The 19,617-nt window shown below is 40.4% G+C and overlaps 1 protein-coding gene and 1 pseudogene across 1 annotated transcript in view; one reads left to right on the forward strand and one right to left on the reverse strand.

Annotated features, from left to right (window-relative positions):
- Window positions 1-17,842, forward strand: part of LOC138433701 (kynurenine/alpha-aminoadipate aminotransferase, mitochondrial-like) — a 33,554-nt gene extending 15,712 nt beyond the window's left edge. Inside the window, 8 exon segments of the mRNA XM_069576772.1 lie at window positions 581-643; window positions 1,679-1,761; window positions 2,207-2,303; window positions 3,051-3,112; window positions 3,379-3,443; window positions 6,118-6,224; window positions 16,585-16,686; window positions 17,801-17,842. Coding sequence (XP_069432873.1) covers window positions 581-643; window positions 1,679-1,761; window positions 2,207-2,303; window positions 3,051-3,112; window positions 3,379-3,443; window positions 6,118-6,224; window positions 16,585-16,686; window positions 17,801-17,842 — 621 coding nt within the window.
- On the reverse strand, window positions 11,263-12,067 carry LOC138433702 (coiled-coil-helix-coiled-coil-helix domain-containing protein 2 pseudogene; annotated as a pseudogene).
- Window positions 17,843-19,617: the final 1,775 nt, after the last annotated feature.

Consider the following 19,617-nt stretch of genomic DNA (forward strand, 5'->3'; position numbering starts at 1 on the left):
GGACCTGCAGTGCCTCCTCCAGCCGCTTCACCCCACACTGCAAACAGTATCAAAAGTCCTTCACCTGCCGCACACGATGATGGAACCTGGGCCTCTGTATAAGGCTAGGGTCTCTGATATCCTTCCTTCTGTCCCTTAAACATCTTGCCTTCTAGAAACTTCTGTCCCTAAAACATGCCAAGCATTTTCTGACTCCAGGGCCAATGCTCCCTGCTCTCAGTCTAAACATCTTCTCCCCCAGCATCTGCACAACTGAGGCTTCCGGTCAGCCTGAGCTCTCCTGCAGCTTCCCTGTCTCTCTCTCTCAAACACCAGCCTCCTCAACCATCTGCCGGGCCCTCCGAACCTCCCACCTAATCCTCCTCTGGTCACTATCTAGGAGCTCAGGTTCTGTCTTTACCACCAGAATGAAAGTTCTGTGGGGACAGAGCCTTTAGGGCTGGTTCCCCCTCCTAGGACAGCGGGGACTCAGTAGTTGCTGGGATGATTGAATGAGTGAGTACAAAGAATTCTGATTCCAAGTGATTTTCATCTTAGATAACTCTTAAGAAATAAATATGCTCCTTTAACCTTTTTGTAGCTCACAAGAAAATATGACTTCCTCATCACAGATGATCCTTACTATTTTATGCAGTTCAACAAGGTAAGTGATGGTGTCAACTCTACAATCAGTAGATAAGTGGTTGTAAGTTATTGCACGGTTTTGATTTTAACCTGGGTCCTGAGTGTTTTCATCTCTGGAGCCTTACTCTTTTTCTAGAAATTCCCTACTATTAGAATAGTGGCTGGCTCTCTGTGTCAGGCACATGAGGAACACGTGAGTGAAGGTGAGTGTCGTCTTGACTCCACATCCTGACCGTAGTTCCATAGACATGGTACCAGGGATGTGCAGTGGGTGCCTCCTGGGGTGTCAGCCTCAGTCTCTGAGGGGAGGCTGATGGGCTGCAGGACTTGGGAGCTGTGGTCAGAGAGAAGGCGGAGGGCTGTGCTGTCAGTGATGTCCTGTGAGCAGAGGAGGGCATTCCTAGCATCATGCTCCCTGCCTGCCATCCCTGTCACGTAGGGACGGGAATGCACCTGCACAATAAAGGACTTCCAGATCCTTCCCCAGTGTCCACGTGCACCCCTGTCCACGAGCATTGTTCCCTAGGAGACAACAGTAATGGCACAGATGCCAACGCCCAGTTCCTCAAAATCTAACACTAGAAATGCTCTCAGGGCTGCAGAGAACAGACACACGGATTCAGTCCCCACTACAAATCTACTGCAAAGAAACACAACTCTTGGCTTTTTATCTATTTGCCTGACTGTCATGTCTGCCTGCCACCCACCCTAAACACAACCATGGCCCCCTTCCCTGTGGGCATTTACTTTGAAATAAACGTGGAAGGTTCAGCATTGCACGCTGAAAACATGGCTCATCTTCATTTATACTTTTTCAGGGCTTCTAGTTTTTCTAAGGGTCAGCATCCCCTTTCCAAACAGCCCTGCATGCTGATGACCCTCTTCCTTGTGGTCTTTTCCAAACTAGTTTTCCTGGAATCCTTCCTAGAAAACTGTTCATCCTGGATCTCAAGCCTTGGGACAAGGAGGTCCTATGTGAAGTTTCCCCACTCTGCACAAAGTAGGGATACAGACTCTAACAGATATAAATATTGTATTTACCTTCCATTTCAAGCCCTGGGCACCAACATTTCTCTCCATGGAAGTGGATGGGTGTGTCATCCGAGCTGACTCTTTTTCCAAAGTCCTGTCCTCGGGGTAAGGCCCTGGCTCTGCCTTCAGGCTGCAGATAAAGGTGACAGGGGCTGCCGCTCAGCATCTTTAGTGCAGACAGTGCTTCTCACCTAAGATGCTTGCATACACTCACCCTAACACATCTGTTTGATTATTACTGTTACTACCAGACTTTCTCCCAATCCATCCCCACTGGTCAAATTAAGTTATAGGTGTAGGGGGACTGGTCAGGTTTTTGGTTGCATGTATGAAAAAACACATTTAGAAATATATGGTCAGATATGCATTCTATTTTAAGTGTACAATTAAATTTAAATGTGTATTTTAAGCAAGAAGTAGTGTCACTAGAAGGTGTTAACTGTCTAGATTCCTTTGTCCCCAGGTTACAGCCTCCTTCCACATGAAATCAGCAATATGATGTTAACTGATGTAGCAGGATTGGGAATATGCCTTTTCTATCTTTGTGCAGGTTGAGAGTAGGGTTTATAACTGGTCCAAAGCCCTTGATCGAGAGAATTGTTTTACACACACAAGTTTCAGCAATGCACACCAGCACTTTTACTCAGGTAAGGACAATTTAGGAAACAGAAATGTTTAAAGTCAGATCATAAAATGGATGCGGGCAAATAAGACAATGTGAAGGTGTCAGGGAGCGAAGTCACTGACTGCTTCTCTATTTCCCTATGGGCTAAATTAGAAGATCAGATACCACAGATGTTTGCTCCAAAAGGCAAAAGAGATTTAAATATACCTGAGCTGTTTCAAGCTGTAGACCCAGCTCCTAGAGTCAGAGATCTTATTCATGTTGTATCTTGGCATCTAGCCCAGGAACACCATAAAAACTCATCAGGACGGAAGAGGTTTGATGAAGTAACACACCATTATTTTGAGAAGCCATGCAGAGCGGCAGTTATTGAATGGATCTGGGCCTGGACATTCTGACTTGAGTCCAGGATTTGCGGCCAGCAGTGATCACAGGAAATTTAACTTCACCTAATGCCTCAGTCTCAATATGAGTAGAGAGAAATAACGGCCTGTCTAATAAGGGTATTGCAAAGACCAACTTTGCTGAAATATATGGTATAGCAGTTTCTCGCATATACCAAGGACCATATAGATATTTGTTATTTTCAGTATTATTGTTGTCACTGTTATTAAGCAACATTGTTATAAGTCATTGGCCCTATAAAGCTTGGTGCAGCTTATTGCATCCTCTTAGTGTGGTTTGTACATAATCAAGAGTGATTTGCTGTTATATTTGACAAAAAGTACATTTTAGAGGATGAACCTTGTTACTGTCTCATGCCTTTTAGCTCCTGGTATCACAACTTCTACATCAGTGGGGAGAAGAGGGCTTTCTAGCTCACGTCGACAGGTACTGTATTTTACGTTCCATAGTTTATATAGAAATGGACTTCACTTGACTAATTTTCTATTTTGAATTATTCCAAAATAATGGAAAAATCACAATGATACAAAGTTTACTACCTGACAGGTCAAACAAATGTGCTCTGTTCCTTCATTGAGTTTCAACATTTTCATCAAAATACAAAACAGGTTCTTATAGACTGGACTCCAGAGCCTTTTGGTTTCTGCAATCAGTGTAGCAAACACATATTTTTCATTGTTTTCTTCCTCTAGGGTTATCGATTTCTACAGGGAACAGAGGGATGCATTACTGGCAGCAGCAGACAAGTGGTTAAGTGGTGAGTGGAACACACATCCTGTCCTGGGATGAGCAGCAGTCCTTCTATGAGTGAGTGATACCACAGACTATTGTTAATAACCCTGGGGAAGGAAATAGGGTCCAGGCCTATTCTGGTCAAGAAAATGTTACTCTAGGGTTTCCCTGGTATGCAGTGGTTAAGAATATGCCTTGCAATGCAGGGGACACCTGTTCAATCCCTGTTCTAGGAAGATCCCATATGCCCCAGGCAGCTAAGCCCAGGCACCACAACTGTCAAACTGGCACTCCAGAGCCCACACTCTGCAGCATGAGAGGCCACCACAGTGAGAGGCCTGTGCACTGCACCCGGAATAGCCCCTGCTTACCACGACCAGAGAAAGCCCACTCGCAGCAGCAAAGAGGCAACACATCAGAAATAAGTACTTTTTCAAAACGAAAGTGGTACCCTATAAACAATGTCAGAAGCAACAGCAATAACCCTGCCACAATTACAGCATTTCTACTACACCTAACTGCTGCACAGAGTATGTGGTTTAAGGAAGAAAAGACCAATCAATCTAACAATCAACCAGCAATAACCTACTGAGAGCCAGATAAAACCTTTTGGTTCTCTGAACCAAAAAGGTTTTCAAATGTTGCTCCAAAGAGAAGGGGAATTGTGAGATCAACAACATAATTCTTTCCTGACTCTATAAAAACAAAATACTACAATCTTTGGCAGGTTTTTCATTACGTATGATTTGCCTTTTAATCATTAACTTCATTTATCTACTATCTAATCTTTTCTATTGCTAATTTGATTTCAGGATGGTTTAGATTTAATTTTCTATTAAGGAAAAAAGTAAAATGAATTTCATAGCTTTAATTACACCACTAAAAATGCCTTTGGCAAAAATAACAGTAAATACGCAGTGAAGTGAAAGTGGCTAAGTCCAACTCTATGAGACCTTGTGGACTATAGCCCACCAGGCTCCTCTGTCCATGGGATTCTCCAGGCAAGAACACTGGAGCGGGTTGCCATTCCCTTCTCCAGGGATCTTTCTGACCCAGGGATCAAACCCAGGTCTCCTGCATTGCTGGTGGACTCTATAGGACTCAGCCACCTGGGAAGCCCTAATATAAGTTATCAATTCCTTATTTCCATCATACCTTCTTCCCTATGAAGTCCTGGTAAAAATACAATTAGTATTTTTTATAAAGTACTATTTTACCACACTGTAAAGTTGAAAAAAGGTTTTAATCAACAGCAAGTTCTTTTTTTTTAAATGGTAACAATTAAAACCAAAATAATTTTGTTCCTTGGTTTCTCTATCCTTATATTCAATGAAACATAAAGCCTACAAATGCACCCAGAATTCCTTAATTTTAAGTATTACTTTTATAACTAATTATATTCGGATAAAAATGTCAATTCATTACACTTCTGAACGATTTACTGAAACACTAGTAATATTCTGGAAGGAGTTGAGGAATCCTCTCCTACAATTTGAAGGAGACATGTGTGTCTTAGGGACAGCTCTAAGGAAGAGAGATGGGCATGACACAGGAGTTCCTGCATGGCCCTCAGTTCAGTCCAGTTCAGTCGCTCAGTCGTGTCCGACTCTTTGCGACCCCATGAATCGCAGCACGCCAGGCCTCCCTGTCCATCACCAACTCCCGGAGTTCACTCAGACTCACGTCCATCGAGTCCGTGATGCCATCCAGCCATCTCATCCTCTGTCGTACCTTTTCCCTCCTGCCCCCAATCCCTCCCAGCATCAGAGTCTTTTCCAATGAGTCAACTCTTCGCATGAGGTGGCCAAAGTACTGGAGTTTCAGCTTTAGCATCATTCCTTCCAAAGAAATCCCAGGACTGATCTCCTTCAGAATGGACTGGTTGGATCTCCTTGCAGTCCAAGGGACCCTCAAGAGTCTTCTCCAACACCACAGTTTAAAAGCATCAATTCTTCGGTGCTCGGCCTTCTTCACAGTCCAACTCTCACATCCATACATGACCACAGGAAAAACCATAGCCTTGACTAGACGGACCTTAGTCAGCAAAGTAATGTCTCTGCTTTTGAATATGCTATCTAGGTTGGTCATAACTTTTCTTCCAAGGAGTAAGTGTCTTTTAATTTCATGGCTGCAGTCACCATCTGCAGTGATTTTGGAGCCCAAAAATGTAAAGTCTGACACTGTTTCCACTGTTTCCCCATCTATTTCCCATGAAGTGATGGGACTGGATGCCATGATCTTCATTTTCTGAATGTTGAGCTTTAAGCCAACTTTTTCACTCTCCACTTTCAGTTTCATCAAGAGGCTTCTTAGTTCCTCTTCACTTTCTGCCATAAGGGTGGTGTCATCTGCATATCTGAGGTTATTGAGATTTCTCCTGGCAATCTTGATTCTAGCTTGTGTTTCTTCCAGCCTAGCGTTTCTCACGATGTACTCTGCATCGCCCTAAAACCCACTAAAATCCTATACATACACGAGTCCTCTTTCTCCCTTTCTTCTTTCAAAACTTCCCGTCACTTTTTGAAATAAAACTCAGAACATCCAATTTCAGGACTCATAAAAATATATTTTTTTAAATTCTGTCACTGAAGGAACTTTTTTGGAAATGCTAGTTTATAGTTACTGTCACTTGTCATTTAAGTGATATAACTGACATCATGAAAACTGGACTCAGAAAATATTTCTTCTCTTCTTTGTAGGTTTGGCAGAATGGCAAGTTCCTAATGCTGGAATGTTTCTGTGGGTGAAAATTAAGGGCATTCATGATGTAAGAAAACTGATTGAAGAAAAAGCCGTTAAGAATGAGGTAAGACAGGAGGAAAAGTTAAACTTTTTCTGTAATTTCTTAATAAAAATTATAAGATGTTTATCGTTGCCAACTAGCACAAGGCATTACATTTGCTTATCAGATACATTATCTCATTAAGATCACAATAGATTTTGGGTTACAGAATTAGTCTCCTAAGTAGGGGAAATACAGTCATTCAGCTCAGCTACTGGTTAGCTTAGTGGCCAAGAGCACAGTTTCGGGAGCCACAGTCCTTGGGTGTGCACCCCAGCTCCAGCCCTTCATGATATGTGGTGTTGAGTGAGGCGTCCTCCTTGAGTCTCATCTGAAAAAAAGAAGATAACAGGAATCTCTCCTTCTTACAATTGTTATGATGAAAGGAGTCAACGTGGAGAAAACTCCTAGACTAGTGCCTGGCACATAGTAAATACTTGATAAGTGTTAGCCATTACTATTTAAAATAGAAGGGTTTTTCCCTTATGAAAGTAAAGCATACTCAGGGTGGCACTGTCCTTCATTAAAGAATAATGTCCCTTTTTAATTTTTATTTTATATTGAGGTATAGTTGACTTACAGTGCTGTGTTAGTTTCAGGTACACAGAAAATTGATTCAGTTATACATACGCATATATTTATGCTTTTCAGATTCTTTTCCCATATAGGTTATTCTAAGATACTGAGTCAATTGCTTGTGCTATACAAGTAGGTTCTTATTGATCATTTTACATATGGATTGGAGAAGGAAATGGCAACCCATTCCAGTGTTCTTGCCTGGAGAATCCCAGGGATGAGAGAGCCTGGTGGGCTGCCGTCTACGGGGTCGCACAGAGTCAGACACGACTGAAGCGACTTAGCAGCAGCAGCAGTGTGTATATGTTAATTCCAACCTCCTGATTTATCCTTTCCACACACACCCCCAACATTTTCCCTTTGGTAAACTTTACTAAATCTTCAAGTCTGTTTCCGTTTTATAAATAAGTTCATATGTATCATTTCTTTTAGATTCCACGTACAGTTTAATCACGTATTTGTTTTTCTCGGTGTGACTTCACTTAGTGTGACAATCTCCAGGTGTGTCCATGCTGCAGATGGCGTTATCATACACATTTTTAGGGCTGAGTAATAGTACCACGTCTTCTTTATCCATTCGTCTGTTGATGGATATTTCGGTTGCTTCCACATTTTGACTACTGTCTATAGTGCTTCAGTGAACAGGGAGGCACATATAACTTTTTGAATTTTGGTTTTCTCCAGACATTTTCCCTGAAGTGGGACTGCTGAATCATACAGTAGCTCTATTTTCAGTTTTTTAAGGAATCTCAATACTATTCTCCATAGTGACTATACCAATTTACTTTCCCACCAACAGTGTAGGAGTGTTCCTTTTTCTCCACACCCTCTCTACCACTTATTGTTAGTAAAATTTTTGATGATGGCCATTCTGACCTGTGTGAGGTCATTCCTTACTGCAGTTTTGATTTTTCATTTCTCTAGTAATTAGTGATGTTAAGCATCTCTACATGTATTTTTTGGCCATTCGTATGTATTCTTTGGAGAAATGTCTATTTAGATCTTTGGTCCATTTTTTTATTGGGTTGTTTGATCTTTCTGATACTGAGCTCATGTGTTGTTTCTATATTTTGAAGATTAATCCCCTGTCAGTCACATTGTTTGAAAATATTTTCTTTCATTCCATTGACTGACCTTTTATTTTGTTAATGGTTTCCTTTGCTGAATAAGCTTTAAGTTTAATTAGGTCCTATTTGTTTATTTTGCTTTTATTTCCCCTACTGTAAGAGGTGAATCCAAAAAGATATTACTGAAATTTATGTTAGAGAGTGTTCTGCCTATGTTTTCCTCTCAGAGTTTTATAATTTCTGGTCTTACATTTAGGTCTTTAATAAATTTTGAGTTTATGATTGTGTATAGTGTTACAGAATGTCCTAATTTTGTTTCTTTATATTTATCTGTTTGGTTTTCCCAATATCATTTATTGAGGAGACTGTCTTCTCTCCATTTTATAGTCTTGCCCCTTTTGTCATAGATTAATGGATCATAGGTGCATGAGTTTATTTCAGGGCTTTCCATACTGTTCCACTCATCTATATTTCTGTTTTTTTTCACCAGTACCACATTGTCTTAATTACTGTAGCTTTGCATTATAGTTTGAAGTTAAGGACCCCAAGTCCTTGATCTCCCTTTTTCTTTCTCAGGATTGCTTTGGCTATTTGGGGTCTTTTGTGTTCCCATATATATCTTAAGATTTATTCACTCTATGTCTGCAAAAAAAAAAAAATGCCACTGGCAATTTGATAGGTATTGCATTAAACTTGTAGATTGTCTTCGGTAGTATAGTCATTTCAACAATATTGATTCTTCTAGTCCAAGAACATGGTGGTGTATCTTTTTACCTGTTTGTGTCATCTTTGATTTCTTTCATTTGCATCTCATACTTTTGGAATTCAGGTCTTTTGAGGCCTTGGTTAGGTATGTTGCCTAGTCATATCCGACTCTTTGCAACCTCATGGACTGTGCCCGCCAGACTCCACTGTCCATGGGGATTCTCTAGGCAAGAATACTGGAGTGATTTGCCACACCCTCTTCCAGCGGTTAGGTATATTCTTATGTATTTTATTCTTTTCAATGAGATGGTAAATGTGATTAATCCTTAATTTCTCTTTCTGATCTTTCATTATTAGAGTATGGAAGTTAACAGATTTCTATGCATTAATTTGTACCCTGCAACTTTACCAAATTCATTGATGAGCTCTAGTAGTTTTCTAGTAGCATCTTTAGGATTTTCTATATATAGTACCATGTCATCTGCAAACAATTTTAGTTTTACTTTTTCCTTTCTGATTAGGATTCATTTCTTTGTCTTCAATTTGATTACTATGTATCTCATTGTGTTCCCCCTTGGGTTTATCCTGTATGGGACTCTGTACTTTCTGGACTTGGGTGAATGTTTTCTTTCCTACATTAGGGAAATTTTCTGCTAATTTCTCTTCAAATACTTTCTCGGGCCCTTGCTCTCCCGCTTCTCCTTCTGGAACCCTTATAACACTAATGCTAGTGCATTTAAAGTTGTCCCAGAGGTGTCAAACTGTCCTCATGTCTTTGCATTTTTTTTCTTTAATCTGTTCTGTGACAGTGATTTTCACTGTCCTCTCTTCCAGCTCACTTATTCATTCTTCTGCCTCATTTATTCTGCTATTGATTCCTTCTAGTGTACTTTTCTTTTCAGTTATTGTATTGTTCAACTCACTTCTTTATGTCTTCTAGATCTTGGTTAAACATTTTTGCATCTTCTTGTTCTGTGCCTCTATTCTTTTTCTGAGATCTAGAATCATCTTTAGTGCCATTCCTCTGAATTTTAGCGGGGTAGATTGCCTATCCCCACTTCACTTGGTTGTTCTGAGGTTTCATCTTGTTCCTTCATCTGGAGCACATTCCTCCACCATCTCACTTTGTCTAACTTTCTGTGTTTGCAGTTCTCATTCAGCAGGTTGCAGGGTTGTAGTGCTTCTTTGCTTCTGGTGTTAGCCCTCTGGCAGATGAGGCAGGTATAAGAGACTTATCCAGGCTTCCTGCTGGGAGGGGATGTTTCCTGCCCACTAGCAGACAGGGCCATGTAAAGGGGTGTGTTCAGAGGTAGTTGTGAGCTGAGAAAGATTTTAGGCAGTCTGTCTGCTGATGGGTGGGGCTGTGTTTCCATCCTATTGGTTCTGTGACCTGAGGTGTCCCAGCACTGGAGCCACTGTTGGGTGGGGCCAGTCTTGGTGTCAAGGTGACAACCTCCAGGACAGACCATGCCAATGAGTACTCCCCGGTACCACTGCCACCAGTGTCTTTGCCCCCACATTAAGCTACATCTGCCACCCACTCACCACCCCCCAGTAGACCTACCAAGACATACAGATAGGTGTAGCCCAGGCTCCTGTGAAGTCACTGCTTTTACCTCTGGGTGCTAGTGCCCCTGAAACCTTCTTTGTGCCATTCAAGGGTGGAGTTTCTGTCCCCTTCAAAGCTGTGGAACTCCTGCAATCATGCCCTGCTGGCCTTCAAAGACAAATGCTCTAGTGGAGCTCCTCCCCCTGATGCTACGGAGAATCTGGTGGGGGTCTCAGAACTCTCACTCCTGTGGGAGAACCTTTGAGCTGTAATTATTTTCCAGCTTGTGGGTCACCCACCTGGCAGGTTTGAGATTTGATTATCTCACAAATGCGCCCCTCCCAGCATCTTGTTGTGGTTTCTTCTTTGACTTTGAATATGGAAATATCTTTTTATTGTGGTCTCCAGTCCATTTTGTTGATGGTTGTTCAGCAGTTAGTTGTGATTTTTGTGTTTTCATGAGAGGAAGTAAACTCAAGTCCTTTTATTCCACCATGTTCTGTGTTACTTCTGAATTTTTTTAAATAGCCCATAATTTTACCACCCAGGTTTTTTGACCATTTATGGTACATTTTCTTGAAAAGCTTGTATGTATCTAATTTTTTTTAATGAAATGAAATTATTTTTTTACTAAAGTATAGTTCATTGACAATATTACATTAGTTTCAGGTGCACAGGTGATTCAATACTTCTAAAATTATACTCTTTGTAAAGTTAATATAAAACATTAGCTATATTCCCTATACTGTATAATATATCCTTATGTTATTTCTTTTATACATAATAGTTTATACCTCTTAATCCTCTACTCCTATCCTGCCCCTCCTCCCATCCCTCTCACCACCAGTAACCACAAGTTTGTTTTCTATATCTATGAGCTTATTTCTTTTTGTTATATTTATTCATTTGTTTTAGGTTCTGCATAGAAGCGATAACATACGGCATTTTTCTATCTCTGACTCATTTCACTAAGCATAATACTCTCCAAATCTGTCCATATTGTCACAAATGGCAGGGTTTAATTCCCTTGTATGGCTGAGTAGTATTCCATCATAGGCATATACCACAAATTCTTTATCCATTCATCTGCAAATGGATATTTATGTTGCTTCCATATCTTGGCAATTGTAAATAATGCTCCTATAAATATAGGCGCCCATGTATCTTTTATTTTTTTTTAGAAAGAAAATCATTTTATTCTAATCAATTCACAAACAATAACATCAGAAAAGCACGCTTAAGAGGCCACAACCGCCTCTTCTGCCCAATCCCAAACTCAATACCATCTCAATGAACTTCTATATAGTGACAATGCCCTCTTCCACTGCAATCGTGAAGCACAAAAGCTATTAATGATTAAGGAGAGGTTTAACAGGTGGTCTCACACTTCACATCTTCACTACTAATTATACTTTAAATGCTAAATCAACATGGTCACGAGAGGTGATTTTTCATATCATGTCTTCAATTGGAACTTCTTGATTAAGCTAATCCGTTGGCCAATCTGCACTGTTTCAGCACCTCGCTGAAACCCTCGCAAAGTTTAAGGTCACCCTGGCTCTGGGCACACTCCAAAAACTGTTTCACCTCATAGAAGCAGGGGCCATTCTGCTGCAGTTGTGCCGGCTGGGTTCCCTGAGGCTCCTGGTAAGTGATGTCAGGCCTTGCGGGTTCAGCACCGCTTCCTCCACTGAACCCCCAGTGATGGCGTGACCCAGTGTGGCCGACGGCAGAACCCACAGCCACGCCGGCAGCAGTGGTTGCCATCTGGGCCATCAGGCCTGGCTGCCGGGGAGCAGCAGCAGGGGAGCCTTCGGCAGACGGTGGAGCCACTGCTGGTGGCTGAGCTGCGGGCGCTGGCCTGGGCGCTGCTCTCATCTGAGGCGCGGCTGGCAGGAGGGGCCACGCGGGAAGTGCGGCTTCGGCTTCCACGAGGCATCTCGACTGCACGCCTAAGCGACGTCCACAAGCCGCAGCCCATGTATCTTTTAAAATTAATATTTAAATTATTGTATATATACCCAGGAATAGAATTTCGGGATCATAGTATAGGTCTATTTTAGTTTTTTGAGAAATCTCATACAGGTTTCTAAAATAGCTACTCCAGTTGAAATTTCTACCGACAGTTTACGACAGTTCCCTTTTCTCCACATCCTCAACAACAGTTTTTATTTGTGGTTTTTTTGATGAGAGCCATTCGGAGAGGTATGATATGATATTTCATTGTGCTTTGATTTGCATTTCCCAGATGACTAATGATGTGCAGCACCTTTTCATGTGCCTATTGGCAATCAATCAGCATATCTTCTTTGGAAAATGGTTATTTGGGTCTACTGCTGTTTTTTTAACAGGACTTTTAATTTGTTTGTTATAGCTATACATTTATTTTACACGGTTAAAATTACATGGAAAGATTTTCATCCACCTTTTTTCACTTAATTAGTCTGCAAGGATGTCTGTACATTTTGTACTTAAACCATAAATCTATTGAGATTTCATTTAGGGGCATTGATAAAGCTGAAAAATCTAAAAAATTTTTGTGCAGCTTCCCAATTTATCAAATAAATCATCCTTTCAACATTAATTTTTTAACATATTCATCAGTCTTATGTAAACACTAAGATATGTTTCTAGTATCATGTTTGTCTTGAGGTACTAAGTGCAAGAGAAAAACCATGTTGATGCTAGCAAAATCCTATGCTAGAACATAAGCGACAAGGCAGGCTAGCAGTCAGAGCAGGAAAATGGCTGTCTGGAAGCAAAAGCAAATCCACTGTCCTGGGAAACTCACTCACCCTCTCTAAGCATCATCCTTGAGTGTAAGACCCATGCTTTATCAATTCTTATAATGCTAATGACAGCACATGGTAATTGCTTAATAAATACTTACATGACTTGAAGAATTGCATTTTAGTTTAATAAGTCATTTTGGACCTCTCACAGGAGAAGATGAGCGCATGTCCTTCTAATCTGCATTCTCATTGTATCAAATTGAAGAAAGTAGGGAAAATCACTAAACCATTCAGGTATAACCTAAATCTAATCCCTTACAATTATACAGTAGAAGTGACAATTATATTCAAGGGATTAGATCTGATAGAGTGCTTGAAGAACTATGGGCAGAGGTTCATGACATTGTACAGGAGGCAGTGATCAAGAGCATCCCAAGAAAAACAAATGCAAAAAGGCAAAATGAATGTCTGAGGAGCCCTTACAAATAGCTGTGAAGAGATGAGAAGCTAAAGGCAAAGGAGAAAAGGAAAGATATATCCATCTGAATGCAGAGTTCCAAAGAATAGCAAGAAGAGATAAGAAAGCCTTCCGTGGTGATTAATACAAAGAAATAGAGGAAAACAATACAATGGCAAAGACTAGAGATCTCTTCAAGAAAATTAGAGATACCAAGGGAACATTTCATGCAAACATGGGCACAATAAAGGAAAAAGATTGTTTCGGACCTAATGGAAGCAGAAGATATTAAGCAGAGGTGGCAAGAACAATCTTCATGGCCCAGATAACCTAGAGCCAGACATCCTGGAATGTGAAGTCAAGTGGACCTTAGGAAGCATCACTACAAACAAAGCTAGTGGAGGTGATGGAATTCTAGTTGAGCTATTTCAAACCCTAAAAGATGATGCTGTGAAAGTGTTGCACTCAATATGCCAGCAAATTTGGAAAACTCAGCAGTGGCCACAGGACTGGAAAAGGTCAGTTTTCATTCCAATCCCAAAGAAGGCAAGGCAAAAGAATGTTCAAACTACTGCACAATTGCACTCATCTCACACGCTAGCAAAATAATGCTCAAAATTCTCCAAGCCAGGCTTCAACATTATGTGAAGCGTGAACTTCCAGATGTCCAAGCTGGATTTGGAAAAGGCAGAGGAACCAGAAATAAAATTGCCAACATCCATGGGATCATTGAAAAGGCAAGAGAGTTCCAGAAAAACATCTATTTCTGCTTTCTTGACTATGCCAAAGCCTTTGACTGTGTGGATCACAACAAACTGTGGAAAATTCTTAAAGAAATGGGAATACCAGACCACCTTACCTGTCTCCTGAGAAATCCATATGCAGCTGAAGAAGCAACAGTTAGAACTGGACGTGGAACAACAGACTAGTTTCAAATTGGGAAAGGAGTACGTCAAGGCTGTATATTGTCACCCTGCTCATTTAACTTCTATGCAGAGTACATCATGCAAAATGCTGGGCTGGATGAAGCACAAGCTGGAATCAAGATTGCTGGGAGAAATATCAATAAGCTCAGATATGCAGATGACACCACACTTATGGCAGAAAGTGAAGAACTAAAGAGTCTTTTGATGAATGTGAAAGAGGAAAGTGAAAAAGTTGACTTAAAACTCAACATTCAGAAAACTAAGATCATGGCATCTGGTCCCATCACTTCATGGGAAATCTATGGGGAAATAGTGGAAACAGTGTCAGATTTTATTTTGGGGGGCTCCAAAATTACTGCAGATGGTGATTGCAGCCATGAAATTAAAAGACGCTTACTCCTTGGAAGGAAAGTTATAACCAACCTAGATAGCATATTAAAAAGCAGAGACATTACTTTACCAACAAAGTTCCATCTAGTCAAGGCTATGGTTTTTTCAGTGGACATGTATGGATGTGAGAGTTGGACTGTGAAGAAAGCTGAGTGCCAAAGAATTGATGCTTTTGAACTGTGGTGTTGGAGAAGACTCTTGAGAGTCCCTTGGACTGCAGTGAGATCAAACCAGTCAATCCTCAAGGAAATAAGTCTTGAATATTGTGTGGAAGGACTGATGTTGAAGCTGAAGCTCCAGTACTTTGGCCACCTGATGTGAAGAACTGACTGAATGGAAAAGACCCTGATGCTGGGAAAGATTGAAGGCGGGAGGAGAAAAAGGGATGACAGAGGACGAGATGGTTGGATAGCATCACCGACTCAATGGACATGAGTTTGAGCAAGCTGTGGGAGCTGGTGATGGACAGGGAAGCCCTCTGTGCTGCAGTCCATGGAGTCGCAAAGAGTCAGACACGACTGAGCAACTGAACTTATAATAAGTCAGTTTTATTACATTTTGTTTGCTTTCTTATCAATGCCATTATCATCCAGAATATTTGATAAGTGGCTATTTCTGCATATCCCTGAACTAAGAGCTAAGGATAGAGACTTCCTATTTTATAGTCGTTTTCTTCAGTCCCCTTCACTTATTCCATTAACCCTGCGGCATGTACTTTAACTTCTAAATAATCTGGAACTTTATCACTTCTGCCTTAGACCAGATTTGTGCCATCATTCAAAGAGATTACCACCACTTCCTCCTTCTCTACAGAAACTTGCTTCTGGCACATCCCATAACAAACATTTTCATTGTTAATGAGGACAAAAAACTCTTCTTCCACCTTGAAATCTTCTTCCCTTAGTTCCCCAAATCATTTCATTCCCAGTTCATCAAACTTCAGTGACCAGAGCCCAGATTTATAACAAGTAATAACAGTTACTTGAACTTCGAGTATCATGATTTTACTAGACAACAATTCCAAAGACTTAACACAAGCCAAGTTTTATTTCTTTCTCCGGCACAATTTTCAGAGGCACGGTCTACAGGCCCTTCTGCTCCCTCCTTGAGTCGGAGACCTGGGCTCCTGCCACCGTCTTGCATGGCATTTCAATTCATGGACCACAATGAAAACAGCATGCAGAGGGTATGGTGGGTCACATGGGGAGATGTTCACAGGCCAGGCCAAAAACTAGCACCAAGACTTCCCCTCCCTGGTTGGGATTCAATCACTTGGCCAAGAGCATCTAGAAAGAGGCTGGGAACAGTGTGTTTGCATGCCTAGGAAGCAGAGGACACTTGCTTGGGGGCAGCAAGCTGGCAGCCACAGAAGTCACAGAAAGGAGACGGTGTCCCAGAGTTTTGACAGAATTACTTGCCATTTTATTCCTCCAGTCTAAGTATTGTTTCCACCTCTTTGAGTGACCCATTTTCTTTGCATCTTCGGGCCTCTACACTCTGTATCTTCTCCCTAAAGGACTCTTTCCTTACATTTTGTTTGGTCAATACCTACTTATCTTTGAAGTCCCAACTTAAAGGTCACTTCCAAACTTGATATCTCATAAAGAATATTTCATTGTTAGAATTCATTTTACTTTTCTAGTTACATTAGATGGTTACTATGTTTATTACAATTTCTGTTGCCTGTAGGATCTGTCCTTCATCCATTAAAGCTAAAATTTAGTGTTTTCCTTCTGCTTCTGTGCATTATTTTAGGGTACAGAGAAGAGACAGGACTGTCATATTTATCCTAAATACTTTTCCTGTTTCTGTGCTTTTAGTTTTGTTTATTGTATGACATGCAGAATTTTTCTGTAAGTTGTTTTTTCTCTTGAAATTTCTTTCATTGCTTTTAAACTCAGAAAGTCCTCTGACACTCTGAGGTTAGATTTACCTCTATTTTTATTTTTCCTTTAATTACCTATTTTCCAAAACTCTCTCAGATATTCATGCTTCCAGGATATGGTTTCTGCATTGATAGTTCAGCTCCTTGCCCCTACTTCAGAGCATCCTTCTCTTCAGCTTCTCCAGAACAGATGGACATGGTGAGTCATCAATTTATTTTTTGTGTTCATTTTGTGAGTTACAACATTTTTTGATGTCTCCTTTGGTTTCTGAAAAATGGGAATAATTGGAAGGTCGTGAAGTACAGCTCAAAGAAGTTGCCAGACTTCTATGGAAAGGTGATGAGACCAACTTGGAGTTGAATTTTATTGATTCTGTGAGTAGATTTCAGACCTAACTCAACAGTGTTGACAGTTCATCAACATGTTATAAAGACAACCTCTTTCCCCCCTGCATAAAATTAACATGTCAGAGTACAAATTCATGAAGCCATCGGACTCTTTCCCTGAAGAAAAAATATCAACAAGGGTCAAATAGACTAATATTGATGGTTAGAATTAACTAATTGATTAATCAAAAAGTCCAGCTTTAATCAAGAGAATATGAAGAAAAGAAGCAAGTTCCTAACTACTACCATGTCAGGAACGCACAGAAGAACCATACACTGAAATCCAGTAACTGCAAGAAGAGTGTATACTTATCCTTGGAGATGGGCTGTTTCTGGGTGTGGGTCTTGATTTACTTGCTTTCTCACATCATTAAATATGCTTTTCCTAAGTTATATATGAGTAGAGTTAGACAACTAAAACTATATATAAGGCATATGCAGATGAGAGAATATTTGAAAAAATAAAATAATTGGTGTTCTGGGAGAAAATGATGATCTTGTGGGAAAAAAAAATTTCTTTTTAATGTCTGGGATTCTGACATGTTTCCATATATTAGTGGACATGATGGCATACAACCCAGATAAACCTGAGGTTAACCCTGAGCTTTCATTATCTGATCTCAACATAAGATGGGACTCCTTTTTAAAATTTTTAATGTTATGGCAGAATTCTCCTAAAGTCTTTTGAAAGTGAAAGTTGCTCAGTCAGGGCCAACTCTTTGTGACCCCTATGGACTATATAGTCCATGGAATTCTCCAGGCCAGAATACTGGAGGGGGTAGCCTTTTCCTTCTCCAGGGGATCTTCCCAACCCAGGGGTAGAACCCTGGTCTCCTGCATTGCAGGTGGGTTCTTTACCAGCTGAGCCACAAGGAAGCCCAAAAACCATGTTAATTTCAGTAATTCTCCTCTGTGTCTTATTTTAGGCCTTTCAGAGATTAGCTCAACTTATAGAAGAACCTCTATGAAGAAATCAAACTCTTTGTAGCACTCATGGATTTCAGACAAATTATTTCTATGTTTTAGCAAGAAGAAATGATCATTGGTGTAAGACTTACAGATTGGGTTTCAACAAATATGTCACATTTGTAATAATTTAACTACACAACTTTTAAAGTGCCCTTGAAACCTTCAGAATGCCAAAATATATTTATAATCATTTTGATAAAATTTCAACCCCCAAAATGTTATCCTTATCATGGGTTTTATTGTAAAGAACTCTATAGTCACTTTGTGCCTTTTCATACTTATTGTAGTAAAATGCCAGGCTGGATGAAGCACAGGCTGGAATCAAGACTGCTGGAATCAAGATTGCTGTGTATCAATAACCTCAGATACACAGATGACACCACCCTTATGGCAGAAAGAGAAGAGGAATTAAAGAGCCTCTTGATGAAAGTGAAAGAGGAGAGTGAAAAAACTGGCTTAAAACTCAACATTCAAAAAACTAAGATCATGGCATCTGGTCCCATCACTTCATGGCAAACAGATGGGGAAACAGTGGAAACGGTGACAGTCTTTATTTTCTCAGGCTCCAAAATCAGAGCAGATGGTGACTGCAGCCATGAAATTAAAAGATGTTTGCTCCTTGGAAGAAAAGTTATGACAAACCTAGACAGCATACAATAAAGCAAAGACACTACTTTGCCAACAAAGGTCTGCCTAGTCAAAGCTATGGTTTTTCCAGTAGTCGTGTATGGATGTGAGAGTTGGACTATAAAGAAAGCTGACCACCAAAGAATTGATGCTTCTGAACTCTCAAGAAGACTCTTGAGAGTCCCTTGAACTGCAAGGAGATCCAACCAGCCCATCCAAAGAAAATCAATCCTGAATATTCATTGGAAGGATGGATGCTGACGCTGAAACTCCAATACTTTGGCTACCTCATGCAAAGAGCTGACTCATTTGAAAAGACCCTGATGCTGGGAAAGATTGAAGGCAGGAGACGAAGGGGACAACAGAGGATGAGATGGTTGGATGGCATCACTGACTCAATGGACATGGGTTTGAGCCAGCTCTGGGAGTTAGTGATGGACAGGGAAGCCCTGCATGCTGCAGTCCATGGGGTCGCAAAAAGTTGGACAAAACTAAGCAACTGAACTGAACTGATAGTCGCTTTATAATTTCCAGTAAATTTTCTTTGAAACTAATATTTTACAGTAAGTTATTTGTAAGAATATAATTGAATTCAAAATGGTATATCATATAAACTCTATTTTTAATTAAATTTAATTAAAATGTATTGCAAAAGTTGTTAGAATTTGACCATTAGGCATAATTCTCAATAAGAGGATCACAGACATTATGCTATGGCATAGGAATCTCTTTAAAATAAAATTCAAAAACAAAACATACATAAAGGTCTGCTTGCTAATTCTAAATGAGGATGAGAGATCCAGGACATAGAAAAAGGTACTAAATTGTACTTTTATGATACTACATAACATAGAGGAAAACAACAGAATGGGAAAGACTGGAGATCTCTTCAAGAAAATTAGAGATACCAAGGGAACATTTCGTGCAAAGATGGGCTCGATAAGGGACAGAAATGGTCTGGACCTAACAGAAGCAGAAGATATTAAGAAGAGGTGGCAAGAATACACGGAAGAACTGTACAAAAAAGATCTTCACGACCCAGATAATCATGATGATGTGATCACTAATCTAGAGCCAGACATCTTGGAATGTGAAGTCAGTGGGCCTTAGAAAGCATCACTACGAACAAAGCTAGTGGAGGTGATGG

This window comes from Ovis canadensis, chromosome 2 (assembly GCF_042477335.2).
Source record: "Ovis canadensis isolate MfBH-ARS-UI-01 breed Bighorn chromosome 2, ARS-UI_OviCan_v2, whole genome shotgun sequence".
NCBI lineage: Eukaryota > Metazoa > Chordata > Mammalia > Artiodactyla > Bovidae > Ovis > Ovis canadensis.